Below are 27428 nucleotides of genomic sequence, written 5' to 3'. Positions count from 1 at the left end.
GTACTCCTTTCTAGTTCCCTCCATCCATCCATCCATCCATCCATCTTCTTACACCCTTGTCCCTCGTGGGGTCGGCAGGTGCTCCTTTCTAGTTCATTATTCAATTATAGGAATAATTTCAGTCCTCTTATTTGGGGCAAAACTAATAAGGTGGGGAGAAGTTGAAACTAAAATACACTTCTCAAACTGGAACTCCAAGTTTACCACACTTCTGTGAAATCAAGCTGTCCAGTTAAGAAGTAACACTGAATTTATTGTGCTTGAAACCAAAGTCAGACTTCTTGTTTGAGCACACAATCTTTGCCAATAAAGTTGATTCTGAATTGTTTTTTTTTATTCGTTTGTCAGGAAAATGTGTTTTTTGGGTTGAGCAGCAGTGTTGAGTACGTTGGTTGTTCCCATGCCAACTAATTAAATCCTCTATTTCAGTGCCAGTCATTTTATTCTGCTATTTACTCTTGTTTGGTTTTGTTAATTGGATTGGCCAGTTGAAGTCTGAAGAAACAAGACATGTTGGCAATTTAACGAGGCGTTCCATTCAGCTGTGAGAACGTCATGTTGGTCACCAGCTTGTCAGTGGGATGGAATCCCAGACTTTAACCAGTTTGTCACAGGTCAGCCGATGGGACTGCACTGGGTTCGGCTTGAGCTGCCAGTTCTGACCCCACAAAACGCTCATTGGAGTTTAGCTCCAGCCATTCGGTCCCTAAGACTAGGAATATAGAACTCTCTCTGTTTGCAAAATCTCACCTTATTGCTTTGCAATGTTTTTTCCAAGTTGAGGGGAATGTCGCAGTCATACCATCACACCGCAGGACAAAAGTAGTGATGCACCGACCTGATATTATATCTGTTTCATTCCTGACACTGGAAAAAAAAATCTAGATTGTGTATTAGTGACATTTAAACACAGTATACAGTGTATATAAACTGCTGGTTCAACTGTGTATAGATTTTTATTACTTTTCCTCAGGAAACAGAGCAAATACGCTTCCAACGTCCAAATACAAAAGCCTCCTGACGGGGTTAAGTTGGGACGTTCACAAGTCCAGACAGAGGGTCAGGAGGAATAATAGCTGGAGCTTTTTTTTCAGCCATTTCAATTTCCTTTGCTTTCATCCACAGTAGCTGGCATGAAGTGCTACACCTCCCCGAGGGGCTACTAAACACGTTTTACAGCCTCTGTTTTGTGTGTGTAACATCAGGGGTGTACAGAATGTAATATTGATGGAAAATCCTTGTCGATTGCTTAAAAGAAGACAAAGTTTTATATCGGTGGTCAATTTTGCGGTGTGGGGGGAGTACATGGTTTGATAGAAAGAAAAGAAACTTTTTGTAAATTTTCTCTTAAAAGTATCTCACTCTATGGATTGACCTTGTATGTAAAACTGAATTTGTTGTAAGAACCCACATTGGACCAAGAGAAGTGGCTTATTGTTTGTTGTCTGAGGATGTCGCTTGTGCATCAGATTTATGGGCGTACTGGAAATGCATGAATACACAAAGGTTTCATAGCCTTTGTATGTAACAAATAATAATAATAATAATAATGTGATTCATTGCTTCAAATAATTTTAACATTTTAAAATCTACCTAGTTAATCAAAATTAACTTGTTAAAGTCCCAGCCCTAGTTTAAGTCAAAATGTATTCAATGTCCAGACTTGAAAAGACTTAAATGGGCAGTATGATGTTTTCTAGGCACATAATGCAATTTTATAGCAAAGTCAAGTAACTATGTTTACTTCAGTTGTTAAAAAAATGTTATATACTGTATTTCAAATATAACTTAAAAGAAATTTTACATTGTAAATTAGCTCCTTGAAATTAGGCCTCTGTCTCTTTAAGAAACTCCTGCTCTTTCTGACACGTTGCCTTCAGGAAGTCGTCGCCACATGAGTTTTTACCAGCGTTTCACTGAGAAGGTAGCTCTTATAATGAGCTCAGCAGATGCACAGTTCCCTCAGATGTTTGCTAATTGCGGCTGGCTAGTCTGAAGGAGCTGAGTGGGGGAGTTCTGCTCTGTGAGGTGGAAGTTGCGCCTTGAAGGTGGGGCTAGATCCACCCAGCTAAATGGTTGCCATGGGAGATTAATTTATTTCTCAAACATGCATAAAAGAATCAAAGCAACACTCTAGGTATGTTTTTGATGAGGAAATGACATCATAACAAGATCAAAAAAGTTGATTTCACATAATACTGCCCCTTTAAAGAGAGTTCTATATGTACACCACACTGTTTTAAACTTAGATTCACAGTTCCCTTTCCACTCATTCCTTCACATTGTGAACATAACCATATGACCTCTCATGACTGCCTCCCCACCCCCCGCCCGCGCGCGCACACACACACACACGCACACACACACACACACACACACACACACACACACACACACACACACACACACACACACACCGTATAAATCCCTGGCCTTGTGACAGCTGTGTAGCAATACGTTATGAGAGCTGCAGGGATGGTTTCTTCTCAGAAATTTATTGCCATTTCTGTCATTAATGAAGTGTGACAGTAGGTCATTACTTGAGATCTCGTGGACTGTTTGCACCCAATCGGCTGTTAAAGGCAGCCATGCAAATCAGGCTTTACGTTCCTTGATACGCTGCTCGTCTTGTCTTTGAACGCCACAGCTGCAACATGAGCCACCAGCCTAAAGGTCCCTGGCACACGGTTGGAACTTGGCAGGACTCAAGGGGCTAACGTAGAGAGATCTGTCCCACCGGTGCCTGCCAGCAGCTCGCTCCTTTTAACATGAGTAAAACCCATCAGGTGGCGGCGGATTATGGTTGAACTTTCCCTGCCTAGAGGAAGAGGAGAAAAGTTGGTGCAGTGCAATTCCTGAGTGGACGCAGTAAAAACGAGCCGTCATCGGATCTGAACTCAGACAGCTGTCAGCCCAGGGAGGCTGAGTCAGACCTAAGACAACTGTTTTGTTTCATAGATGATTCACAGGAACTAAATCGTCTAAATAGCTGCGTTTACACTACAAGTGCTAATGCCGAAAAAAAAAAACACACAAATTTGCGATTTCCTTTGAAGAAATAAAAGTTAAAATCACACTTGAATAAGCTTGTTCACGTGATAAGTCATTAAAAATCATGGCAGCAACAGATGTAAACAGTTACAAGAGATTTATTCATAATTCATTCAGTTCTAGCACTCATCTTCTATCAGCCAATTAGAGGAGACATTGGCATCTTATTCAGGCGTTGGAGAGATAAGCCCTGCCTACTCGGGAGCAAATACATAAGCAGTGTTTAGGGAAATTTTTCATCATTGACTTTACAGAAGAGTTATGGATTCAACACTTTGAAATGACAGACAACGTTTTAGGAGCTATGATGCTGTGAGGGCTCTCATGGAGCCAGCTGCACATTGTCTGGGAAAAAAACAAACAATCATCCTCCTGCCACTTCTTGCCGCTTTCTTTGGTATTTCCACCAGTAGCAATATCCAGCTGTTGATCACATGACTCATGTGATGCGAAGAAAGTGTTTTGCAAAATTCATATACTTCAAAACAGGTGAAAAGTTTAAAAAAACAAAAGAAAAACCAAGAAAAACATGAGTTTTATCAAAATTGATGTGTTTCCATTAAGCAAATTTATTCATTCCAATTTGCAGAATTTTATGGTGAATGGAAACACGGCTATTGAGGTTTGATAATGGATATGTGACTTTGATTTGATAGAAATGAATCAGTAAAACATTTGAAATAATTAAGAGAAAGCTTTGAGAGCAAATTTGATGGACAAAAACTGTAATTTCACATCATCACTAAAAAAAGTGTGCCGACACTTTAAAAGCATCATTTAAATAATTTTTCAGTATAATTACACCTTACGTGTTAAAATTGGTTTGCAATTGGCATCAATTAAACACCCTAACTATTAGGGAGAAAAAACAGATTCTTTCTTCAGCAACATATTTAATGGTCAGCAAGTCGTCCATAACTTTTGTTTAAAAGGTTTTGTTGGCTCTACTGGCCTTTATTTGAAAGCAGATCAACAGGAAATGAGAGAGGGGAAAGACAGGCGGCAAATGTCGCCAGGCCGGGAATCGAACCTGTGACCACTGCCACGAGGACTAAGGCATCAATACGTGGGTCGTGCTTTGTCCCTGCGCCACCACAGCACCCCGTCCATAAACTTTTTAAAGAAAAAGCGAAGTAAAACAATAGACTGAACAAAAGAGAACATTATTGAACATTTAATAAAGGGCTGCTGCTGCTTACAGTATAAATAAAGGAGTTTAATAATATATATATTTTAAAAGAATCAGAGATGTTCTTGTTCACATACATTCTTTTCCTACAACACAACAATCTATGACAATAGATGTCGTCATGTCCTCTAAACAGGTTGCTGCAGCATCAAAAATATTAAGCATTGAGGTTTTTTTTTTATCTAGTTATTTTTTTTTTATTGTAACGACCCTTGTCAGAACTGCATACTTGAGTATGCAGTTCATCCGACTGGATGAAAAAGAAAACTTTTACAGGAAGTTTTTTTCCAAGCTGCTCATCCAGTATGGTGTTTGTTAAACCTACCAAATCATCGTAAAGCTCAGTGTTTTGCGTCAGCCATGTTGTTTTGCTGTTGTCTGCCCTTACAAGCCTCAGTGACCATAAGCGACCTCGCCTGCTCTACGCTTTGCTTCGTACACACAGGCTGGATCCTCACCCTGCTGAGAAACTGTTGCGTCCTGGAGGCATGTTGATGTTTGAAGCGATTGGATCTTTTTCCATCTAATCAATAATGTTTGGCCCTGGCGTATATAACACACCAGTTTGATGGAATCTACTGGAAATTGTAAGCTTCATCAAACTCCCCTATGGGGAGTAGGACAGGATTCAGGATCTTTGCCAGCAATACATTTTCTTAAACATTCCTCTTGCTCCAACTTTAATTGCTCAATATTTGGAAGCAACATGGGCTGAACGGCTTCATTCACTTCCTCCGTTCCTACAATTCAGCGCAGAAAATTGACGTCATCGTTCTCACCTCCTCCTTCTGTTCAATGATTGGCCCGGCTGAAATTCTCCCAGAAAAATCAAGCTCAATAGGAGAAATCTCGGACAGAGCACTGAAGGGAAATGAGAATCCAGGGATATTGCGATGGAAGGGAATGATTGGTCTATGGGTGACTTACAGACATTAGTTGTACTTCACTTAGTAACTACTTATGCTTAGTCTAACTTCCAAAATTCATGTTTTTCCATTCTGCCTTTTTTAAATAGTAGTTGTGGGGTTGTTTACTTTACAGGTAAATTTGCACAGCAAATTCAGAAAGCCTTCGCCTCACTGTGCCTCCACGAACAGTTGTTAGCATGAGCTCATTTAAACCTTTTTATTCTCAGATCAGAGGTCAGGGAATGATGCACATCTTGCAATTTCATGAGTTCCTTTACAAACACAACCAAAGCTGCGTTGGATGAAATCAGCGAGAAGCCTTTTTATTTTCAAAACCCCTTCTGTAATGTAGAACACTGAGTGTGACATACTTCATAATGACCGACACAATTTGTGGTACATGTGTTTTTGTACTGTCAGTGGGAAACTAATTTTCTGCCTATTCCCACTTAGTTATGCCGTCTCCCCCCCTCCTCGCCGCTCCCCACGTAAAATTAATTTATGCAGCTTAAACAATGACATTCACAGGCTTGTCACAGCCGCGGAGGCTTTTCAACTTTACACATGAACACACATGACAGCGGGGATTAGCGCTCGACATGACTCATACGACCAGCCACCGAGTGCGCCTCTCAGCAGCCATGTGATTTCAGGCATGACACTAAGTGATTGCTCAGACAACAGTACGACTGCACATAAAACTCCCACTGTTTGCCTCGGTCGACCTTTCCAGGGCTGCTTTTAGGTCTTTGGGCAGCTCGGCGTCTGATTCGTCGCTGCGGCTCTGGAATTCACCTTGAGGTGTTACTAAAACGGTCGGTTGGGGGGAGCGGGGGTGGCGAGACAAAAGGGTGACATTGTCAGTGAAATCAAAACGGCATCAGCAGAGGCGAGAGGTGGAAGAAGGGCGAGACGGCGGATGATGGCGAACGGCAACAAAGACAAATGCAAACTACAGGGGACGCCGGCCGACGATTGACGCCGAGATGGAGCGTGTTTGTGTCAGATCCAGTGACACGTGTACCTCAAACGGCGAAGAAAACGTGATGCTTTCCCTCGCCTGTCGAACCACACATCAAGGATGTTGCATTCTGCAGTCTAGTTACACGAGTACTTGCGTTCCCGGCGCGCCTGTCCTTATTTCCCCTCAACCGCAGACAGAGCCGATTTCAATATACTCCCTAATTCTGTAATAAAGAGCATATTTCATACATTTTGGCTTGTCATTTCTAAAGTGTGTCCTCAGATTGAAGAGTTCAAACCCAACGCGTGACTTATTGCAGACAAAAGTTGCTGGTTGTTAACGCCTTCAAAGGGAAAAAGGTCTCATGCCATTTTAAAAAGCAGCAGAGCAGAAGAACGTGCACATAAACAATTGCATGTGAGAACCGAATGTCAGAAAAATGTTCACCCTTATGGTAAAGGTGCTTCCGAACGCCGTTCCTACATGCTTTACCTCGTTGCTTTGCCACTGTGCCTCAGATAACCCCGGCTACCGATCATTAAGCTGCGCAAATGTGGATCCAGCTGCAGTTCTGGCCATCAAAATAACTTTTTTTACACTTGCAGCCAAGAAAGATGAAAGAGCAGTCTAATTTAATTATTAGGGCATGTAGCTCTATCTCTGTGTCCTCGGAGGACTTCAGTCAGCCGTACTGCGGAGACTGCATCACCCGGCTGTTATGTAACAGAGTTCACATTAAAGCTTAAGCAAGTTTCGGGGGGGAAAGAGGGAATATTCTGTTTTCAGTTTTATTTTCCTAGGGGGCAAGATGAAAGGAGAGCTAAATATAAGAGAAGAACGACGAAGAACTTGATGAACAAAGTGACAGGAAGCGAACATAACAAGGTTGGATATCTATGAAGAGCTTCTTAATGGCTGGTTCAGCTCCCTCTTTACTAGGGTTGTCACGATACTAACATTTCAAATTGGATACCGTTGCTAATTTGTCAACATTTTTAGTGTCTTAATTAGGGCAAAACAAACAAGCTGCAGAAGATCTAGAGTTCAACCCTCATTTAGAAAAACATCAGATTTAATGGGACAATATTACATGTTTTAATATTGAAATTGAGCTTTATGAGCTCTGTGCCATATTTTCATGAAATGAAATGAAAGAGGCCTATCCGTTTTGATAGCGATAAGTAAACAAACTCCATGGGTGAACTGTCTTTAATGTCTGTGAATCCCACATAAATCCAGGAAGGGACATTTTCCTTCTCGTGTAAAAAAATTGACAATCTGCCTTTGAGCAGCTAAGAAATATTTTTCCAGGTAACTTAAGAGCAGCAAATTTATAATCCCAAGTTAGAAACACCCAAGTCTTTCTAATGAGTCTCTTTGGGTTTTACTGTTGAGAAATCAGGTCACATTTTTGTTTTCAAGACACTAGAGCCCTGAAGCTGCTATATTGTACTAGATTGGTAGTACTGGAGTACATGCTCCAGTGGTAGGAGTTCATCCCACAATCGGTGGGTTGCCGGTTCGATCCCTGGTCACAACTGTATCTGCATTTTTTGAATCTTCGCAATGACTGCTCTAAGTTACTTTTTATATTAACAGCATGTTATATTTTTTTTTTTATTATTATTATTTTATCTACAACTACTACTCAGTGGTAGTTGTTATTGTATCTTGTCTCTATGCTGTAACTGCGAAGTAATTTCCCTGCTGGGATGAATAAAGTACATCTATCATCTATCCGCCTCTGTTGTGTCCTTGGGCTAAACACTTCATCTGCCTTGCCACCATCAGCATGAATGGGTGAATGACTGAAAGTAGTGCGAAGCACTTTGGGTACTTGAGAAGGCGCTACACAAGTACAGGTCATCCCCTGTCCTCTGTCTTTGTAGTTATTGAGTGAAGAATCGTAAAATAAGCATTTCATATTCACATCACCTGCTGATACAATAACCAGATAGTGGAAATGGACCTGCTGCAGCGAAATATCAGCATTTCTGCATAAAACATGACCACAAACTTCTGATCAATCCCACAACAGAGCGTACAGATTTCCATACTGGAGGAAACGGCGTTTGCTCAGCCGTAGCCTGATTCCACGTATTTGCGGTGATCGCGAAGTGCTCAGTCTTCATTTCCTGAACCTTGCAGTCAGTGGAGATCATGTCAGGCTCTGTCTTCCCAGCCTTTTGATAAGAAGGAAAATAAATCCAAATGTTCGTCTTTGTGATGGCCAAATAAATGGCAACACTCCTGTGTCGGTAACTCTTATTATGCATAATTTATTGTGTCATACAAACACAACAACACTTTAGTTTCAATAAAAACATTTATTAGTTGATTTGGATACATTTGTTCTAGTTATTAGTGTGCATATTTAGTTAACATATGTATTTATATCAACTTAAAGTTAATTTTATTTGCTTAACTCTTTGTTACCTTACCTGCCTTGGAGTTGTGAGACAAAAGATGGGGCCCAGGGCTCAGCAGGCTTAAATGCTGATTGGACTGAACCACTAGTTCCTGCTGGAAGGGGGAATTTATAGTTTTTTTGTTTAGATAAGTTTTGTATTTAAGTAAATATTAGTATTTAAAGTTTAATATTTTTGATTTTCATTTTTGGGTCTTTAGTTTGGCCAAACTTAGCTGTACTGTTATTTGTTTTGTGTTATTTGTAATTGTATTCTGTTTAGTTACCCTATCGTGTCTTAATTGGTCTGATCAGCCAGTATATAAACCCCTGTGTGTCATTTCTTTGTCAGGTCAGTTATTTTTGTTTTCATCCAGTTTGTTTACATTTTTTGCCTGAGTTCAGTTTTGTTTCTTTGCCCTCTTTTATGACCACAGTTTATCTTTTAGTCATTTGTAATCTTTGGGTTAAAATATTTTAAAAACTATTTTTCTATTATGTCTTTTACTCCTCCTGTTTTTAACTCAGTCCATCACAATCTTCAACATGATGGTTGAATCTCTCCGTCTTACATTTTCGTAGCTTCCTCCGGTGCTTTCCGTTCATGCCCACGTCCCAGAACCATCTGGACCTCAGAACATCTTGCGTAGTTATAAAATGGAGGCCGACAGATGGCAGATTTTTTTTATAATTTTTTTTATTCATTTTTGGAACATTTTGAGTAGATTCTGAATCGTAGTGAATCAATTCTTTTGGCACACCCCTACTATCCATCCTAACCCTGGTTTAAACTTTAGTAGGACTTTTCCTCTGACCTGATCTCTTCCTTAGTCTTTATGATGGTTCCTCTAAGGCCTTTCACCAAACAACTGAGATAAAACAACACACTGGAGAACTCTGTGTACTAATTACGTGACGTTTAAAGACAATTGGTTACACTAGTTGTATTTGAGGATATCAAAGTAAACAGGCTTTCCCTTCACAACGATGCTCCACTTTGTGTTAGAGACGTAAAGCTGAGCCTGTTTGCACACCATAGACCGTATAACAGTGCTATGATGACAGAGAGCAAACTACTGCGACCGACAACACACAGACACACACTCAGCACACACTCAGGTGCACAGCAAGGGGAGGGTGGACTGGATCACAGAGAGGGAGGCTGGACCAGAGCAGCCTGAGAGCGAGGGAGGGGAATAAACAGAGAGCTCCATCGCTCCGGCCACCAGTCTGAGAAAGAGAGCAACCACCGCCTCAGATGTTTCAGCCCAGAGAGGCGACTTAAGCCCGGCTTCACAGAACTGTTCGAGGATCACTCTGGAGCGCGGCCAGTTGGGGATTTTAAACCTACGGCTTGCTTCTCTGAGAAAGAGCCTGGATGGCACACTCTGACTGATTCAGAAGAAGAGCTGAGTAGTTTTAATTCCTGCACAGGGAGCAACATGCATATCCTGCAGCCGTACTGCATTAACAGGTTGGTACGGAGGACAGAGTTCATGGTGGCACCTTCATGTAGTTTCAGTAGGTTCAGCATGTAGTTTCTGTTTTGATCATAGTGGTCACCATGTTACATTTGCAAATCCAGTTAGTCGGTCAAGGAATTTCTCAAACATAATAACTTTTGATCAGCTAATAATTGAAGAGACATTAAACAGCTGCTCAATACCAACACACAGAATCTTCAGACCGACAGTGGGTTGTTTTGCTTTTGATGATTGTGCAGGAGGCAGCAGGCATGTGATTCTCTAAACCCTGTTTGCTAAATAAAGAGTCTGCTGTTAAAATTCCCAGGATACAACACTTTCTGAGCAGCTTTCAGCCTCCAGGCTTTGATTTCAAGTTCAGCCTCTATTGCATTTGTTGGTGAGTTTTATAAATGTTTCCACATTTCAATATGAATAATAAGTATGTACTCTGACTATATTGCACCTTCAATGCTAATTTAATTGCTACGCCTTCACTAACTATGAAATAATCATAAGATTGAAATACATTGTTATCATTATTGAGCAAATTGTTATTGACTACATGTTATCATGCTTGTGGCGCCCCTATTGGTTAAAGTTGCATTTTAATAATGCTTGAAACGCGTCCTGTAGATTCTGGAATCGTACTGCCTCTGGCCGGTCGTCTGGTTCCAGCTCGTAACCACGGCGTCGCCTCCGGTTCCACACCGGACAGCCAGCTCTCCTGGAGCTCTGCTGCTGTCACTTCTGCTCCGGTTGCAAAAACATGACCTGATTGAATTTAACTGAGAGATTTTTTTTCCCCTCATATGTCTGTACTTCAGCTCACTTTCCTCAGAAATGCGATTGTGGCGTCTTCCCACCGCGGTACAAACCGAGCATGTTGCGTCGTAATTAAACCTACAATGCACCCGCTCCACCGTGAAGAAGCAAGAAAAGGAAAATGTCAGGAAAAATTAGTTTTTTTCTGGTTGGAGAAGGAGATGGGATTTGACAGCAAGTGAGAGGAGCCAATGGGAGAGGGAGGCTGGTGTTATCTAATGCTGCTGATGAGAGGGGGGCGAGGGGTTCAAGGGCAGCTGCAAAATAGGAAAACAGAATGAAATGAGGGGGAGATTTGGTGTGGAAGCATAGATTTGGAGGCGTAGATGGGAAAGGAGATGTATGTCCAGCAGGCGGCCATGTGTGGATTGGCTGGTGCTGACCTCTCCCTGGAAGCGCCAGGAAAGAGGAAACATAGAGAATCACAGAACAAGACAGGAGGCAGTAAAGAGATTACTAAAGGAATTATCTTTATCCTGGAAAATCTGCATGTGCCGACTAGCCGTGCATGTGTTCATCCATTGATATGATTTACTCAGTTCTGAGTAATCCCCAAAAAAAACACTGAAATGATGGAGTGGCCTGTCCTCAGGATACCTGGAGATGAAGTGGAATGAGATGTAGGATTTACCTGGACTGGAACACAATTTTGTGTTCCAGTCCAGGTAAATATTATACACACTCTGATATCCTCTGGGAACCACCGCCACAGCAGAAAGCGCTGTGTTGTTTTCCTTGTTATAAAACAAGGAAAACAACTGATAAAGAGGAAAAGTATCAGGACTAGATCAAAAAAGATAAATATAATAGAGGTGAAATGATCCATCCTGCTCATGGGATGAGATTTGATCAGTTTTAGTATTCTTTCCTGATTCCAACTGAATAATCTAGAAAACTATCAGAGTTAAATGAATTCAATTCAAATTCAAAAATACTTTTTTGATGCCAAATGGAAATTAAAAGGTTTCCCTTATCTTAGGTGTAGGACCAGGCGTAGTGTATCATTTATTATTTATCGTGATAGATTTTGTATCGTGATAATATTTTTTATTTATAGTTTTAACTATTAATGCCAATTAATGACGTTTAAAACCCCACAAAACTATCAGTACTGTAGCGATTGTTAGGTTTACTGTTTCCTCCACTGTCCAATGAGAGCATCAATAAATATCAATACATTTGAAAATATGACTAAATGCAGTTACTGTGTGTAGTTTAGTGAGCTAAAGGAGTAGTTCTTATTGTCAATATTATTGTTTTCACAGTAGTGCCACAAAATACTGTGATAAAACTACTGAAGTCCATGTCGCCCAGCCCTGGACCCATCGTGCTAGCTTAGCTTACACGTCCTTCACCAGAACTAGTTATGTTGGCAACAGCTGGACTGGAAAAATGTTGCTGTTTTAATATGTGGCGTTTATGATGAAATGACCCGTCTCAGGGCCAGGAAGCAGAACATTTGTGCTTCGTGATCATCTGTCTTTCTTATATTCAAAAGTATTGCTATTAGCTAACTGGTTCTAACTTTTGCCTACCCCATAAGTTTCACAGTAAATATAAAAACTGTTTTGTTTTCTAAATCTTATTCGTCTGCAAAAATATTTACTATGGCTTCCCTAAATATGAGCTTGTTTGTCAAGATTAAATGTTAATGGTGTGTTTATGGAGAGCCTAAGCAGAGTGTAATAATTTATTGACGGAGGACAGTTGCTACTAATTCCTGTTGTTACTAAATGAATCTTTTAGACTCAATATTGTTTTGGGTCATGTGATAAATTGACCCAGTTGTTAACCCCCTCCTCCCCACTGTCCAAACCGGTACCAATCGAGTCAATATCCCAACAATAAAACCTCGTTCATATAAACCTTTTCCTGATTGTCTGTCCTTTTCTGTGCGCTTTCAAGGATTTAGATGCTGAGGATTAAGAAGCGCTGCCGACTTTTGCTGTTATTTTTGTGGAATCCCTTTTGCCCACTCATCTCTCTTTCAGTGGCAGGAATTTCCAGCTTCCAGCTGCGAATGATTGAATTGAAGTGACATTGGGGTGGGGATAAAAATTGGTTGGCTTGATAATTTAGGGTTGGGCCTGCGGCAGCATCCTGTAAATCTGAACAGCTCACTGAATGTGATATTATTAGACCAAAGTAACTCCAGGAGGGAGAGAGTTTTTTTGTTTTTTGGATGTTTTTCTCCTCATACTCTCGCATTTGGACTTTCAAGCCCTGAAACTGTTCTTTATGTACAGTTGAAACCAGAAGTTTGTATATACTGGATTAAAAAAGATACTTGGATAAATTTGACCAAACCTCTCCTGCTTTAGGTCAGCTGGAATTACCCGAATTATTACTATTTGCTAAAGGAATCAATAATAGGAGACAGGATATGCCAGATTTATTCATTAAAGTTTTCAAGATTAGACGTTCACATACATCTCTCGGTATTTGGTAGCATTGCCTTTGAACTACATGAATGTTAGGTCAAATGTTTTGGGTTTCTTTCCACAAAATTCTCCCAAATGTTTGCTGGAGTTCTGGTCCATTCCTCCTGATGGAACCGGTGGAACTGAGTCGGGTTTGTAGGCCACCTTGCTACCACGTGCCTTTTCAGACCTGCCTACAAAATCCCTATAAGACTGAGATCAGGGCTTTGTGATGTCGCACCAGAACTTTGACTTTTTTTTTTAAAACTTTGGAACCACTTTGACTGTTTGCTTTGAGTGATTGTCCTTTGTCCAATTACATCCAAGCTTGAACTTTCTTTCTTTAGCGTTAATATTCCCTCATAATGTTCTATCCTTTTAGTGCCATCTATTTTCTGAAGTGCACCAGATCCTCCTGCAGCAAAACATAACACAACATGATTCTGCCGCCCCTGTGCTTCATAGTTGGGATGAAGTTCCCAGACTTACAAGTATCCCACCTTTTCCTCATTATGGCCAAACAGTTGCAATTTAGTTTCACCAGAACACAGAACATGTCTCCAGTAAGGTTGTCCCAATCCAATATGGATATCGGAAATCAGTCCGTTTCATTGTTTCTATCCAACAGTGCTTGTATCCCATACACAGACCCAATGGTTAAAAATAAATAGGTCAATTGTTCTCATACTTATTGCTGTTGACTTTTGTTTTCTGTTTGAGTAATATCACTTGATCAAGCCTTTTATAACATTCCACACTAAAAAAAAAGTATTAAAATTACGTATGATTTGTGCTGATATTGAATTGGGTCAATATCTGTATCAGTTGATATGCGAAGCTGCAATATTGGTATTGTATCAGAAGTGAAAAACCGGTATCTGGCATTTTATGTTTTGTGTGAAACATTAAAAGGCCTCTCCTCCTTACTGAGTGACGTTCAGCCCACATTAGTACAGCACACGTTTCACTCCGGATAATGACGCTGTCTCACTGTGCTACAGTAGCATCTTCACTTTGTTCTGTGATTGACCTGCATATTTTGGATCAAAACCCTTTCAACTCTGGCACTCAGAACCCGCCTCCTTCCTGAGCGGTCTGACGGTTGGACATTCCCATCATATCTATAGAGGCGTGTAATGTTTTTGAACAGATGAACGAGGCAACCTCAAGCATCTGGAAATTGTTCCCAATTCGCTTCCTGATATCCTGGCTGATTTCTTTTGGCTTTCCCGTCACGTCCAACTAGACAGCAGCGTGTTCGAGGTGTGGCCGTGAAATACGTCCACAGGTGTTCCTCTGATTGATGTATCAATTAACCTATCAGACGTCTCCAAAGCCATGTTATTTTGTTTTTGCTATTATTACTGATCACTATGATGTTGCTGTTTTCCACCAGATGGCCAGATGTGCCGAAGAGAAAGAGGAAAAACAGCCAGTGCTCCCTGAAGAGCATGTCTGGTAAGGATTGTTAATCTCTTCCTCCCTCATTTGGCTCATGTTGTCACCTCCAAACAGCAGAACGAGCAAAACCGAGCACAATTCAAAACAGGTTCCCGCTGAGAAGCTCAGGCTGGAGGATTTAGCCAGTCAGTGACTCCACAGCTGGCTCTCCTGAGCTCTGAGTGGTTTCCTCTTTTGTATTAAAGTAATAATCCCCTCTTCACTACTTTCCATTTCCTCTCTGAGGCTCTGTTGGACAGAGTCACCCACCGAAGTGTGATGACCTTCTCAGAGCTGGTGATAGGAACATGAAGGCTCGGAGTTTAAGTGCACAACTAAGTGAAGTTTTGTCATTTATAACAGAAGAAATAAATACAGGGACATGCAGTGTCTCATGTTTTTGTACCACTCAGTGGGTCAGAAAGTAATTGATCCCTGACTGAAAAATGGCCTATAATCATCAGCTTTTTATTTGCATGGTATTAAGCTTAACAATTTTATTGTTTATTTTATTTGTGTAAAGTGTGAAACGTAAGACGCATACAGAAAGGAGCAGGGCGAAATAAGTTTATTCTTCTGCCTACGTCCTTTTCAAATAAATAGTTTTTAAACTACATATTGCATTTGCATTGTGAATGTGAATATGTTAGAAATAAATCATCTCAATCTCAACAGCAACAAAAAAGTTATAGACGATTAAAATTTTTTTGTTGACTAAAACGATCAGCTGCAACTGTTGAAAGCTCAGAGTTATATTCACATATAACTCATTTAAATGAATGTGCTATCTTTTTAAACTAATGGTCATTTTTTCATTTTAAAGCAGAGACAGAATGTTTAAAGAACTGACATTTTAAGCTGCCTTTAGCAACTTATATAAGAGCTAGCATTACCAGAGAATAGACTCTTACTCTCCTTCCATAAGGCAGCAGACATTTCTAAATCCAGCATGTTTCATAAGAGTTTGAGAGCAGCTATCCTGTAATTTGTTTGGCCTTTCTGTTATCTGCTGAGATGCTTTCTCTCTCCCCCTGCAACTGAGTTTATTTGTGAAGCACATTTCAGCACCAACGCAGTTCAAAGTGCTTTATATGATCAAAACATCGCACTGTGACCAACTCTAAAGCAAGCAAATAAACATTACATTTTGTCAAATGTCATCATTAAAAATCAACAAATATGTTGATCAATGTTCTAGTTATTATTAATAAAAGGCAACTCTAAACAGGTGGGACTTTAACATTGATTTAAAGAAACTCAGTGTTGCGACAGTCTTTCAGTTTTCTGGAAGTTTGTTCCAGATTTGAGGCGATTTATATCCTGACATCTCTGAGCTCGTTTTCAGATTTCATTTTCAAATCCTCACCTGGTGCTGAAAAGCTCTGAGTTTAAGTCCGCTTCCCTCAGTAACTCTGATCACACTGAAGAGTGTTGTTGCTATCTAAACCGTGTAGGGCTGAGGAACGTTCTGCTCAGGGTTGGCCCAGTTCATCCCTGTCATGTTTCTGGAGGCATCTCTGTTTGTAGCATTAGATCAGAAATATACTGTTGACTTACATATGAGGACATGGATGTTAAGAAAATAAGACTTCTCAGTACATGACCTATTACACTGTCTTTAACAAAAGATAAGGTAACCACAGAAACGGTGTATGAAAAACACACACCCTTCGCTGTAGAAACAACCTTAGCTGCAATAATTAAAAAAAAAAAAAAAAAAATATATATATATATATATATATATATATATATATATATATACTGTATATATATTTCTGGTGACCTTAATCATCTTTCACACTTTTATATGGGGAAAAAATGGGTTCGATCTTTAATTTTCTACAATTTTCAGATAGTGACTCGGCCATCACAGCATTAATGCATTAACACACCGGTGTCAAGAGTTTACTGTCATCTCCATTACTGCTTGTTAATGAAGTCATGTGGCTACAAACCAGGCCATAATCATCAGTTCCACCAATCTGCCATGAAGGGATGTTACTGACATGCTGTCTGTTGTTTTTGCTGCACATATTCTTTTACTTTTAGTTATTTGGTCAACTTTGCAACCAAGAGAGAGCTTTGATATTATTTTGAAAGAAAAATAAACCGAGACCTTTTTTCTAGCAACCCTTCCAAGTAAGCCAAATCAGTTCAGCGTTATTCTAACTGCACTGTGGTGAACTTTGGCATTTAGCATGCTAACTGAGGCCTGTAGAGTCTGATCAGCAGCAGGGATGTTTTATTTTTTTCTGAGCACTCCAGCAGCTGAACTCAGTTTGAACTTTCTGGTTGGCTGTCCTCAATGCTTTCCACTAGAGTGTAGCCTGTAGCTTATAGCAGCTAGCTGACTGCTAACCATAGAATTCTTGTATAAACGGTAAATACCGTTTATTTACGGTACGTTCTATAGCTACGTTGTTCTCTGCAACGTAGCTGCAGTTCAGGGTGGCACAACGCAAAAAAATGAAAGGCATAAGATAAAAATAAACAAATATTCAAGTGACATCTCAAGAAATGAGCCAGAAAGCAAAACAGAGATGACAGTAATGGGCCAAGAAGTAAATCTGAGGTGATTTTCATACCTGATAGTCTGGTAGACCAATTGGGGACCAAAGTTAAAACATTTGTTCCATTTTCAGCCAGTGTGGTTCTCTTTCACACTTTGTCAAACAAACCAAACTCATTGAAAAACCTGTTCCCTCCCTCACCTGTGGGGGCGCTTCACCAAGACCCACCAAAGGAATCAACTGAAAAACCTCAGAAGAAGACATTGAGCACAACTTCCTTCTTAGTGAAATGTAAAGAAAAACAAAGTGGCTTCAGCTTTTAGCGCTTGTATGATTTCTCTTTTGTCTTCGGTAAAAGACCACGAGTCATTTCTCCCACCAGTGCTGTACTAAGGCGTTTTGTTATGGTTGTATTTACCCAGAATGCCTTGCGCTATAGTTTGCTTCGTGCTTTTAGGGCGGCTTCCAAAAGCAGGCACTGGAACATAAGAACCGCCCCAGAATTCACTTCAACCAAACTGAGACCTGGGTTTATAGGCGGACCAGAGTTCGCCCTTTTGGTCCGCATCAGAGTTCGATTACACATTCACACCTCCACAAACCAACCGGACTGTCTTGGGAAATGAACTAGGATTTGATTAAAGCAAACCAAACAGCTGGTGTGAATGAACTATGTGTCTCCCATCATAAACATACAATAAATCTGACTTATATTGATCTACATGAATTGCCTGGATTTAACTCATGGTTTACAGCAAAGACCTACAGGCTAACCTTTGAGACTGTTTGCAAACCAACATCTTGCTTTGAATAAAACTATAACAGTAATAAAACTAACACTTATAATCAACAGCCGGTTGTCAGCCGAACAAAAGGTTTTAGATGGACCTCTGCTACTCTTGACTGACGGTATAATATGTCATGTGTTCTTTGTAGTTTTGGTAAATCCCCTTTTATTCTTAAAAATGAGAACTTTTCTTCCTGGATTGTTGTCTCCTCTGCTTTCCAGGTTTTGATAATAAAACTACATTCTCAGCAGACCAAATCATTCACATGTCTTCTATTAAAAATGATACCAGCAGTTACAGAGTTACAAATAGCCACTTTTGACCCAAGAACCCTGTGTAGGTGGTTTCATTGTGTGTCCTAAGATTGTTGGTGGTGTTTATTATTTTTAAAGCAGTGTCTCACTGCGTGGAAATGAGTATTAAAGTCTCTCTGCCACAATAGATCTGTAGAGGTTACAATCCAAGGAGCAGATCGCCTTAGATCATTTAAGGCAGAGCTTAGGGGATCAAAGGAGAACAGAAAAACATTTATGAGAGAAAAGATTGAGAGCAAAAGAATATTTCAGGAATCCTTGAAGCCTGAACCTCCTGAGCTTGCATGACAACGGCCCCCCGTGGAAAAACAATGCCATTCTTGTGCATGTTCAACCCTATATCACAGTCTCTTGGGGCCCCTGTGTACAGGTGCTTCACAGAGGCCCCTGTGATAACGCTCAGCCCCTTCCCTCCTCCTCTCCTTCTCCCCCAATCCTCATCCTCAATCTCACTCTTCACCATCCACCCGTTCCTCCCTCGTTTGCACTCTTTGTCACCCCGTCCTGTCTCACTCTTCATCCTCCTCCTCCTCTCCTATAGCTCTTAGCGTCTCTGTTCCAGGGTACATCCCCAGCTACCTGGAGAAGGACGAGCCGTGCGTGGTGTGTGGGGACAAGGCCACCGGCTACCACTACCGCTGCATAACCTGCGAAGGCTGCAAGGTACGCCGCTGGAGTTCAGGGCTGGGCCACAACACTGCATCACTTCTTCAACCGCTACACAGCTTACATGTCATGTTACAGCCACAAATTTTAAATATTGATACTTTGTTTAATAGAAAATAACAAAGTAGTGTGTTTTTTTTTTTAAAATGGGGACAAAAATGGTATGTTGTTTTGGAAATAAAAAATGGGACACGCGTTCAGTGCCTCTAAATCAATAATCTGTCTCTGCCACCATTAAATTTTCCAGACTTACTACTGATTCCCAATCGGATTTATGTCTGGACTTTGACTGGGTCAGTCAAGCACTCAAATTTGTTTCGATCTAAGTGGGGCTGCAACTTACGATTTTTTTAATAATGGGTTATTCTGTAACGGGTTTTACAAACTCCTTTCATTCAACTCCTTGTGTTCTGCCTATAAGGTCAGGTTACAGTAAGCTAACATAACTCAGGTCAAACTGTCTGTATTTTCTTGCGAAAGTTTATGGAAGATGTCCACTAATGTCATTGCTTGATAACTTGATCACTCCACCGCCTCCACAAACACCATGTGATGAGATCAAGGAGCAAAAAGAACGCTTAAGTGATAAATTAAATGTTCTGGTTGAGGGGCCAGGTTAGATTAGTGAAGCTGAATCTTAAACTCTCTGGACCAGGTTCTTTGACCAAACTGGAGATTTTTGACGATGGTAATGGAGCGGTGATAATTCAGTCCTGCTTTAAAGTCAATGTCATAAAAGATAGTAGGTGAAATTGCATCATTGTGACACAATAGATTGTTTCATATGGAAAATAATTTCAAGCAATTTCAGCAAAAGGCGGTTGGTTACATATAGTCAGATATCGTCCATCAGACATATTTTCTAACCAATATGCATATAATGATCCATCCAACTCAGGAGACCAGGTGATACGAAACATTATGGGGACACCTAAGGCTTCCAAACATTTTATTTTCACAAAATAACTTTCACTAATTGATAAACATAGCTTAAAAACTTTGCCATCTTCTTAGAATACTGTAGTTCGGGCTGAAATACCCAATTCATTGTCTCTGTTTATTGCTTGTCTAATTCGTAGATGACCTCAATGCTATGAGACATTAAAATGCCTCCATTTTGTGCTTTTCTTTTTACACAAACAACTTAAAGGTATTATGAATCTGTGTTTTAAAGACTCTCTGTCTAGTGTTGAATTATCCAGCTCAGGTTTGAACTGGAGAAAGTGGAATAAACAGCAGACTATGAAATAGCCCTTTAAATGTTGTGCCACTGGTGGAATTTATTGGTTTGTTGTTTAGCGTAAAGAAAGCCGAGAAGCAGAAACAAACAACAAATAGCCCGAGGTCAGGAGTTGAACCAGGACAGCTATAGCCTCCTCACATGGGGCGCCAAGCGGCACGAAGCCACGACTCAGATCCTAACTTTACCTTCATTAGATCCAATTTTAGATCCTGTCTGTCACTCTGTCAACATTTTATTTTTCTGCCATATGCGTTAAATGATGCCAGATAAACAGGCTTGCTTAATGCTATGGTCAGCCAACTGGTAAAAATGATGCTTCTGTTAGCTTCATGCTAGCCTGGTAAAAACCATCCATTTATTCTACACAGGGTCTGGACTCCCAGCTATTGAGAAACAGTCGTTTGCTGGAGGCGTGGACTCTGTTGATTTTCTTTTTTTTCTTTTTTTAAGAATTTGTCTTGGAACCAGTTGCCTTTATTTGACAGTAGTCTGACAGGAAGGGGACAAAGGAATCCAGGAAAGGAACTGTAGCCTCCGTATGCGTGGCGCCTGCTTTAGCCACTGCGCCACACGACTCCCCGACTCTCGGTTTTAAAAGCATTGATCTGATTTTACCCAATCACTAACTTTTGGCTGGGCATCAGCCCAATGAAGCTTAGTGGAAATTGCGTATGTTGTAAACAACCTTGTAGGGCCATGACAGCAAAACGTCTGAAACATTCCTTTTGCTCCAACTTTAATTTCTCAATATTTGGAAGTGTGTCCAACACGGACTGAACTTTGTTCATTTCCTCGAGACTACAATGCTAAAACAATGTCGAAAATGAACGTCATTGTTCATAACTCCTCCTGTTTGCTGAATGACTCGATTGAAATTCAACCGGAGAAATTGAGCTCAGTGGGAGAAATTCCAGACGGAGCAGAGATGAGAAGCAAGCGAAATGGGCCAGAGTAGTTCTCTGCAGGGAATTTAAAAACTGCTTCCTTTTATACTTCAAAATAAGAGTCTAAAACATGGCTACAAATGTGCGTAATGCTTTAAGCACTCATTTTTAAAATGAGGTTTTTCTAGTAGGAGCTCTGACTAGCCCCTTTATAAAAACATTTTGTAGAGTGATGGGATGTTTACTGTCTCATTCTGTCCCTCCTTACAGGGTTTCTTCCGCAGGACAATCCAGAAAAATCTCCATCCTTCTTACACCTGTAAATATGAAGGCTGCTGCATCATTGACAAGATCACCCGCAATCAGTGCCAGCTGTGCAGATTCAAGAAGTGCATCTCTGTGGGCATGGCCATGGACTGTGAGTCATCCCAAACCTCTGACTTAGTATCTCTAAAACTGAAGGCGTACAATGGGGTAGTAGTTAGCTGCTAGCTACAACACTGAGCAGTTGCCACACCAAGCTGCTAGCTAACTACCACACTGTGCAGCTAGCTCAATGAACAGCTAGCTAGCTACCAAACCGAGCTGCTGGCTAACTACCACACTTTGCAGCTAGCTCAATGAACAGCTAGCTAGCTACCAAACCGAGCTGCTTGCTAACTACCACACTGAGCTACTAGCTAGGTACTACACTGAGCAGCTAGCTCACTGATTAGCTAGCTGGCCACCATTCTGAGCTGCTATCTAGCTACCACACAGAGCAACTAGCTAGCTACCTCACAGTTAGCTATCTACCTGACCGAGCAGCTAGGTTGCGGTCCTTTCGGTCCTGTTGATAAGATAATTTCAGGACACTTTGTAAAAAGCCAAACTCAGAATTTTTACCATGTAGTTACACTCAAGTCTACATCTCTATATGAAACCACTAACCCATTAACTCCACCCATTCTGTCTCACAGTGGTGCTGGACGACAGCAAGCGTGTGGCCAAGCGGCGCCTCATCGAAGAGAACCGAGAGCGGAGGAAGCGGGAAGAGATGGTGCGGACGCTGCAGATGAGGCCGGAGCCAGACAGCGCAGAGTGGGAGCTGATTAGGATGGTGACTGAGGCGCACCGGAACACCAACGCCCAGGGCTCCAGCTGGAAACAGAAGCGCAAATTTCTGGTAATTTGTAACTTTGAAGGGAAACAATTTATTGCTAGAGTTTCAGGGCCGCCACACGTGGTGAAAACTTGCTGTACAACTCTGTTTGTAAAGTTTTCACTTTCCATCGCTGATTTTAGCGGATTGGGCAAAAAAGAGAGCTAAGATGAATTTACAGAAATTTAAGCCAATTTTTAAAATTCACTCAATTATTGGGAATGTTTTACCAAATCAAAGGAGGAAAGGAACTTCTGCTCAATCAAGTGTTGTTAAACCACAGGAACAGAATTCAAAATTTTTAAGTTAATAATTGCCTTCTTTAATATCCACATAAAGTCTATACATACACAATGACTTAGAACAATTATTGACAGAAACTAAATTTTTAGTTAAATTCTTATCACAATGTCAGATTGTTTTTACCAAATTTAAGCAGCTAAATGTGTTAGTAAATCGTTATTACACCGTGCAAACTAACATGCTTTATCAAAATTTGAAAACTTTCCAAAGGTCCTTCTTATTGTACCAAAATAGTAAAGTGAAAGACTAAGCTTCGAGAAAAGGTTCCACTCATTAAAACCCAGCTATAAAATTTTGAATATACTGTGGTAATCAATGGATACCTTCATACACTGAGTTTAGAAAATGATGGTTACCAAGCAACCATTTAATACAGAAGCAAGCAGTTTTACACTTGAATACGTTTGTGTGCAGCGATTTAAAAAGGGAAGGACATTCAGGTCTGAAGAACACGCTGTGTGTGGGAGAAGCAGCCGCAGCACAATGGCTGCTGCTGCTTCACCACCTCAAAGCTGCTTCACTTCAGAACGACCCTGATCTCTGCAAACAAAACTTTGGAAAAATGCTTGGGGAAAAAAAAAGTCCTTATTGAACATGTTTGAATTTTCAAAAGAGTGCATGCATGAGTTTTTATATGTTTTCACCAAACAAGATGAAAAAAAAATTCATTCATTCATTTTCTAAAGCAATTCAGCAGTTTAAATGAGGAGTCAGTATTTTAAATGACATTTTTAAAAGTCCAACCAAGGACTTTTATAATTTGCACAAATTTGCAAAATATCTTTTGACTAGAAACCCTTTGTCCAAAACAACAGTTGCATTGTTTTTAACATGTAACATTGTCCTTGATTAAGTAAGCTTAAATAAATAATTTACTACAGCTTTATCGCCTTACTTTGTAGAATCAGGTGATTACTAAAATATCCCTTCAGTGACTCTAAAAGTCCATGATTATACATGTAAGAGTTTCTTGCATATTACATCAACCATCACGTGTTGAAATATCTTATCTGTTTTAGGGGGTTTTGTGCAAATGACTGATTTTTTTGTTAGTCGATTTACGAAATTGAGCTTAAATCTGCTTCATTTATTGTCAGCAAAACTCAGCATGTGTACTATACACTCGTATATCCTGTGTGGGTTTTACATCCACAGCTTATTGAGCAGACAAAGCGCATTTTAGTCCAAGGTTTTCTCTTCTTTCTCCTGCCGCATTGACTGCTGACCGCGTCGTTGTGCTGTTTGCAGGCGGACGACATCGGCCACGGTCAGCTGATGCTCACTTCAGACGGAGATAAGGTCGACCTGGAGGTCTTCAGTGAGTTCACCAAGATCATGACCCCTGCCATCACGCGCGTTGTTGACTTTGCCAAGAAACTGCCCATGTTTTCAGAGGTTGGTAGGAAAGGACGCTAAATCTTGTTTTACATGAAACAATTTATGATGCGGTCTTTTTCCGTCCCGTGTTCAAACATGCCACTTCAGTTACGTAAACGCTGGTTGTTAAATCAGAACTAAACAAGCCAAAGTAGGTGTTTCACTAACAAGAGTTGCATTTATTGCCATCGTACATGTAATAACAGCCTTACAAAAGTTTTACCTGCAAAGTAAAAGAAGAAAAATTACGTTTTTCAAATATTTTTGCAGATAAAAGTCAGAAAATGTAGCATGCAGTTGTTACTAGCTCCCTTTAGATTGATATCCACAAATCCGACATCGTTGGAAGCATTTCACATCATCATGAAGTTCTACTCAGAATGTTTCACTTGTGATCCTGTTGCTGCCACTTTCTTAAATCTGTTGCATTATGACTTGATGTGAAATATGCAATACAATACAATGAAATGTACAATACAATAGGCCTTTCCAGCGCTATCACTGTTGGGGCCTAGCTAGCAGACTGGGAGCGGGTCCATACACACCATTCCCACATAAACTCACAAATTTATACCACACTTTTCTGATTTTAATTCTAACAAAATTTGTTGACCTTGCTTTTACTGTCTTCTTGCAAGTTTCTATGAAAGTTTTGTACTATTAAAAGCAGTAACCTTGAATTCCTGTGCACCTGCCAGCTGCCTTGTGAAGACCAGATCATCCTGCTGAAGGGTTGCTGCATGGAGATCATGTCACTGCGCGCCGCCGTGCGCTACGACCCCGAAAGCGAAACGTTGACGCTCAGCGGTGAGATGGCCGTAAAACGCGAGCACTTGAAAAACGGCGGGCTTGGGGTTGTTTCGGACGCCATATTTGACCTGGGCAAAAGCCTGGCACAGTTCAACTTGGACGACTCCGAGGTGGCACTGATGCAAGCGGTGCTGCTCATGAGCTCAGGTGAGGCAGCATCACCTTTTCTAGGAAGAGCTACTTGAACTGGCTGCAGTAAACATGTCTTATTACTGGTTCTTCTTTCTGCATTGGCTTCAGATCGGTCGGGTCTGATGAGCATGGAGAAGATCGAGCGGTGCCAGGAGGCCTTCCTGCTGGCGTTCGAGCACTACATCAACTACCGAAAGCACAACATTCCCCACTTCTGGCCAAAGCTCTTGATGAAGGTCACGGACCTGCGGATGATCGGCGCCTGCCACGCCAGTCGCTTCCTCCACATGAAGGTCGAGTGTCCAAACGAACTCTTCCCCCCACTCTTCCTGGAAGTCTTCGAGGACCAGGAAGTGTGACATCGCGCCCGCCGCTTCGGGTTTGGCGGTAAAGGAAGTATCGGCCATGGATGAACATTATAGGAAAGACTGGATTTTGTTTTCATTTGTGAGAACGTGCCCTGTACATTTTTCTGTTTATTTGCCCATTTCTGTCAAACACAAGACTTGACTTTCTGCCACCAGCAAAATCTCATCAGCATCATGAAACAGAACCCCAGGTGTTCTACAGCTGGTAGTTTTTCAACACTATGCCATAAACCTGCATCTATATGCAAATCCAAATTGCATCTATGAGGAGGGCTGGACTGGTGCCACACCTAATACAAACTGAGGGGCTTTGCTAGCGGCACACCTTCGTGAAATCTCAAGCACATGTCTTCGAGGGTTTTTTCTTGTCCTGGACCTGACAACTGGCACTTCTGACAATCCCAGCAACCATCCCGCTGAACTCCCACCTCCCCAATATCTCCAAGAGCAAAAGCTTCCACTTTCAACCCACTGTGGCCCTGAGAGTGTTCGTCAACCTACCTCTGTCACTCAAACCTTCACACTGAGAAACACACTCACAGAATGTATGTGCACAAAAAACCCACCCCAACACTGTTACCTCATTTCTTGTCAAATGTATTTCTTTATTTATATTTGGTGGGGAGGGAGGGGCCAGATGTAGTTCAGTTAGAGGATATGGAGCCATGCACCCCACAGTTACCCATATGCTACTGGCAACTGCTGAGAGAACAACTTTGTGTAAAACACTAATCTACAAAGCATTATTTGTACTACAAGTCTTATAGCCGAGGACTCTACAGCAATCACCGTGCGTCACTAGATGTGATGAACATCACAGTGCGTTCTGTAAGCACTAAACTGTGAGTATGTATGGAGTCAGTCTTGGCAAATAAAGCTTTTTGAATAGCGAACAGCTGCAAAGTGCAGAAACTCAACATCGCTGTTCACAACTCCTTCCTCTGTTCTCTGATCGGCCCTGTTGTAATTCACCCTGAGAAATCAAAGCCAATGGGAGAAATCTCTGAGTGGAGATGAGAATTGAGCGGAAATGAGTAGGAAGCCAACGGCCAGTCTGGTGCCTCTTCGGTCTTTTGGGCTTTACTTGCAAAGGTTGTCGGATCATAGTTGCATATTTTTAGGGGTACGAACAAATTTGTCTATATCTGTATATCCCAATTGGCAAAATTTAGGATTTCCAAGCAAATAATCTGAATAAATATTTGGCCTATTTGTCTTAAACTTTTGAGATCTAGCTCCTTTATTCTCATCGATGAAATATTTAAACAATCACAATAACCCATGGAGAGCTTTGTCTTTTTTTCTACACATTTCTATGTGGTAATTACAGCTTATGTGTGACTTTTGCTAGTAATTTTGATAACTTTCTCACTTTGGCTGTTTTTGGTTAATTTTTAAGATTTTATCAAATTTTATTGACACAAATCTCGTTCCATTATTTATTATCACAGTCAGGCTGTCTGTCGTGTTCCAGTAAAGAAAATATGTAAAATTAATTAATTAATATGCAATTTTTCCCCAACTTTAAAACATAGCACAGTGCTTTATAACCATCATTATTATTATATGTTTTTAGAAGAAGCCAAGAATTGATCAATTTATACATAGCTTCATAAAGAACTACTAAAGCTTCACTAGTTGGTTGTGAAGTAGCTATGGTTACAATGATTGTCTGCTGATTTCCAACGTGACTGATTAGCAGTTGTTAGCTGTTTTGCTAGTATTTCCTGCAGTGTGGTCTTCAGGTCATTACTTACGGCTCTGACTAGATTTCTCGAGCTCCGTTTCCAAGAGAACGTTTGTAACAAACATACTTCAGCTGTAAATTTAAATGCCTTTTAAGTTCTGGAGCACTGAATTATTTCACCGAGCAGCTGAAACCCAGCTTTTCAGTTTGGCATGACTACAGGGCGACTATCCATGAGATAGATAGCATTTATTGTCATTGAACAGAATTCAACGAAATTTCCATTGCAGCTCCCGTGCAAAAGGTCAAATATATACAGTATAAATAAGCAAACACACAATAATAATAATAACAATATATACAACTAAATTAACTAAAGGCACAGAGTAGCTGAACTCTGCAAATACTGAAGACCCCCTCTAAAAATGCAAAATACTGCCTATTTTAACAGTTCAAACACAAAACATGCCGTAATATGTATTATTACTCACAGTAAAAACCATCTTAGCCCTGCTGCAGAAGCTAGCTCTGCGGTTAG

General features: G+C 40.6%; 1 protein-coding gene across 4 annotated transcripts in view; it reads left to right on the top strand.

The window, feature by feature from the left end:
- LOC102223755 (thyroid hormone receptor alpha) overlaps positions 1-27204 on the top strand; it is a 68127-nt gene extending 40923 nt beyond the window's left edge. Inside the window, exons 1-8 of one of the 4 annotated variants that reach the window (XM_005811812.2) lie at positions 9735-9993; positions 14624-14685; positions 18842-18942; positions 21343-21490; positions 22032-22237; positions 23765-23911; positions 24592-24850; positions 24944-27204. In XM_005811812.2, the coding sequence (XP_005811869.1) occupies positions 9962-9993; positions 14624-14685; positions 18842-18942; positions 21343-21490; positions 22032-22237; positions 23765-23911; positions 24592-24850; positions 24944-25194 (1206 nt within the window). In that variant the 5' untranslated portion in view covers positions 9735-9961 and the 3' untranslated portion in view covers positions 25195-27204. Of the gene's footprint in view, positions 1-9734; positions 9994-14623; positions 14686-18820; positions 18943-21342; positions 21491-22031; positions 22238-23764; positions 23912-24591; positions 24851-24943 lie in introns of those variants that run through there. The other 3 variants (XM_023349322.1, XM_023349323.1, XM_023349320.1) reach the window with 3 other exon arrangements.
- Positions 27205-27428: the final 224 nt, after the last annotated feature.

Source organism: Xiphophorus maculatus, chromosome 16, assembly GCF_002775205.1.
Source record: "Xiphophorus maculatus strain JP 163 A chromosome 16, X_maculatus-5.0-male, whole genome shotgun sequence".
In the NCBI taxonomy this organism is placed as follows: Eukaryota; Metazoa; Chordata; class Actinopteri; order Cyprinodontiformes; family Poeciliidae; genus Xiphophorus; species Xiphophorus maculatus.
The sequence above is the reverse complement of the archived record's forward strand: the minus strand, read 5'-3'. Positions and strand labels throughout refer to the sequence as shown.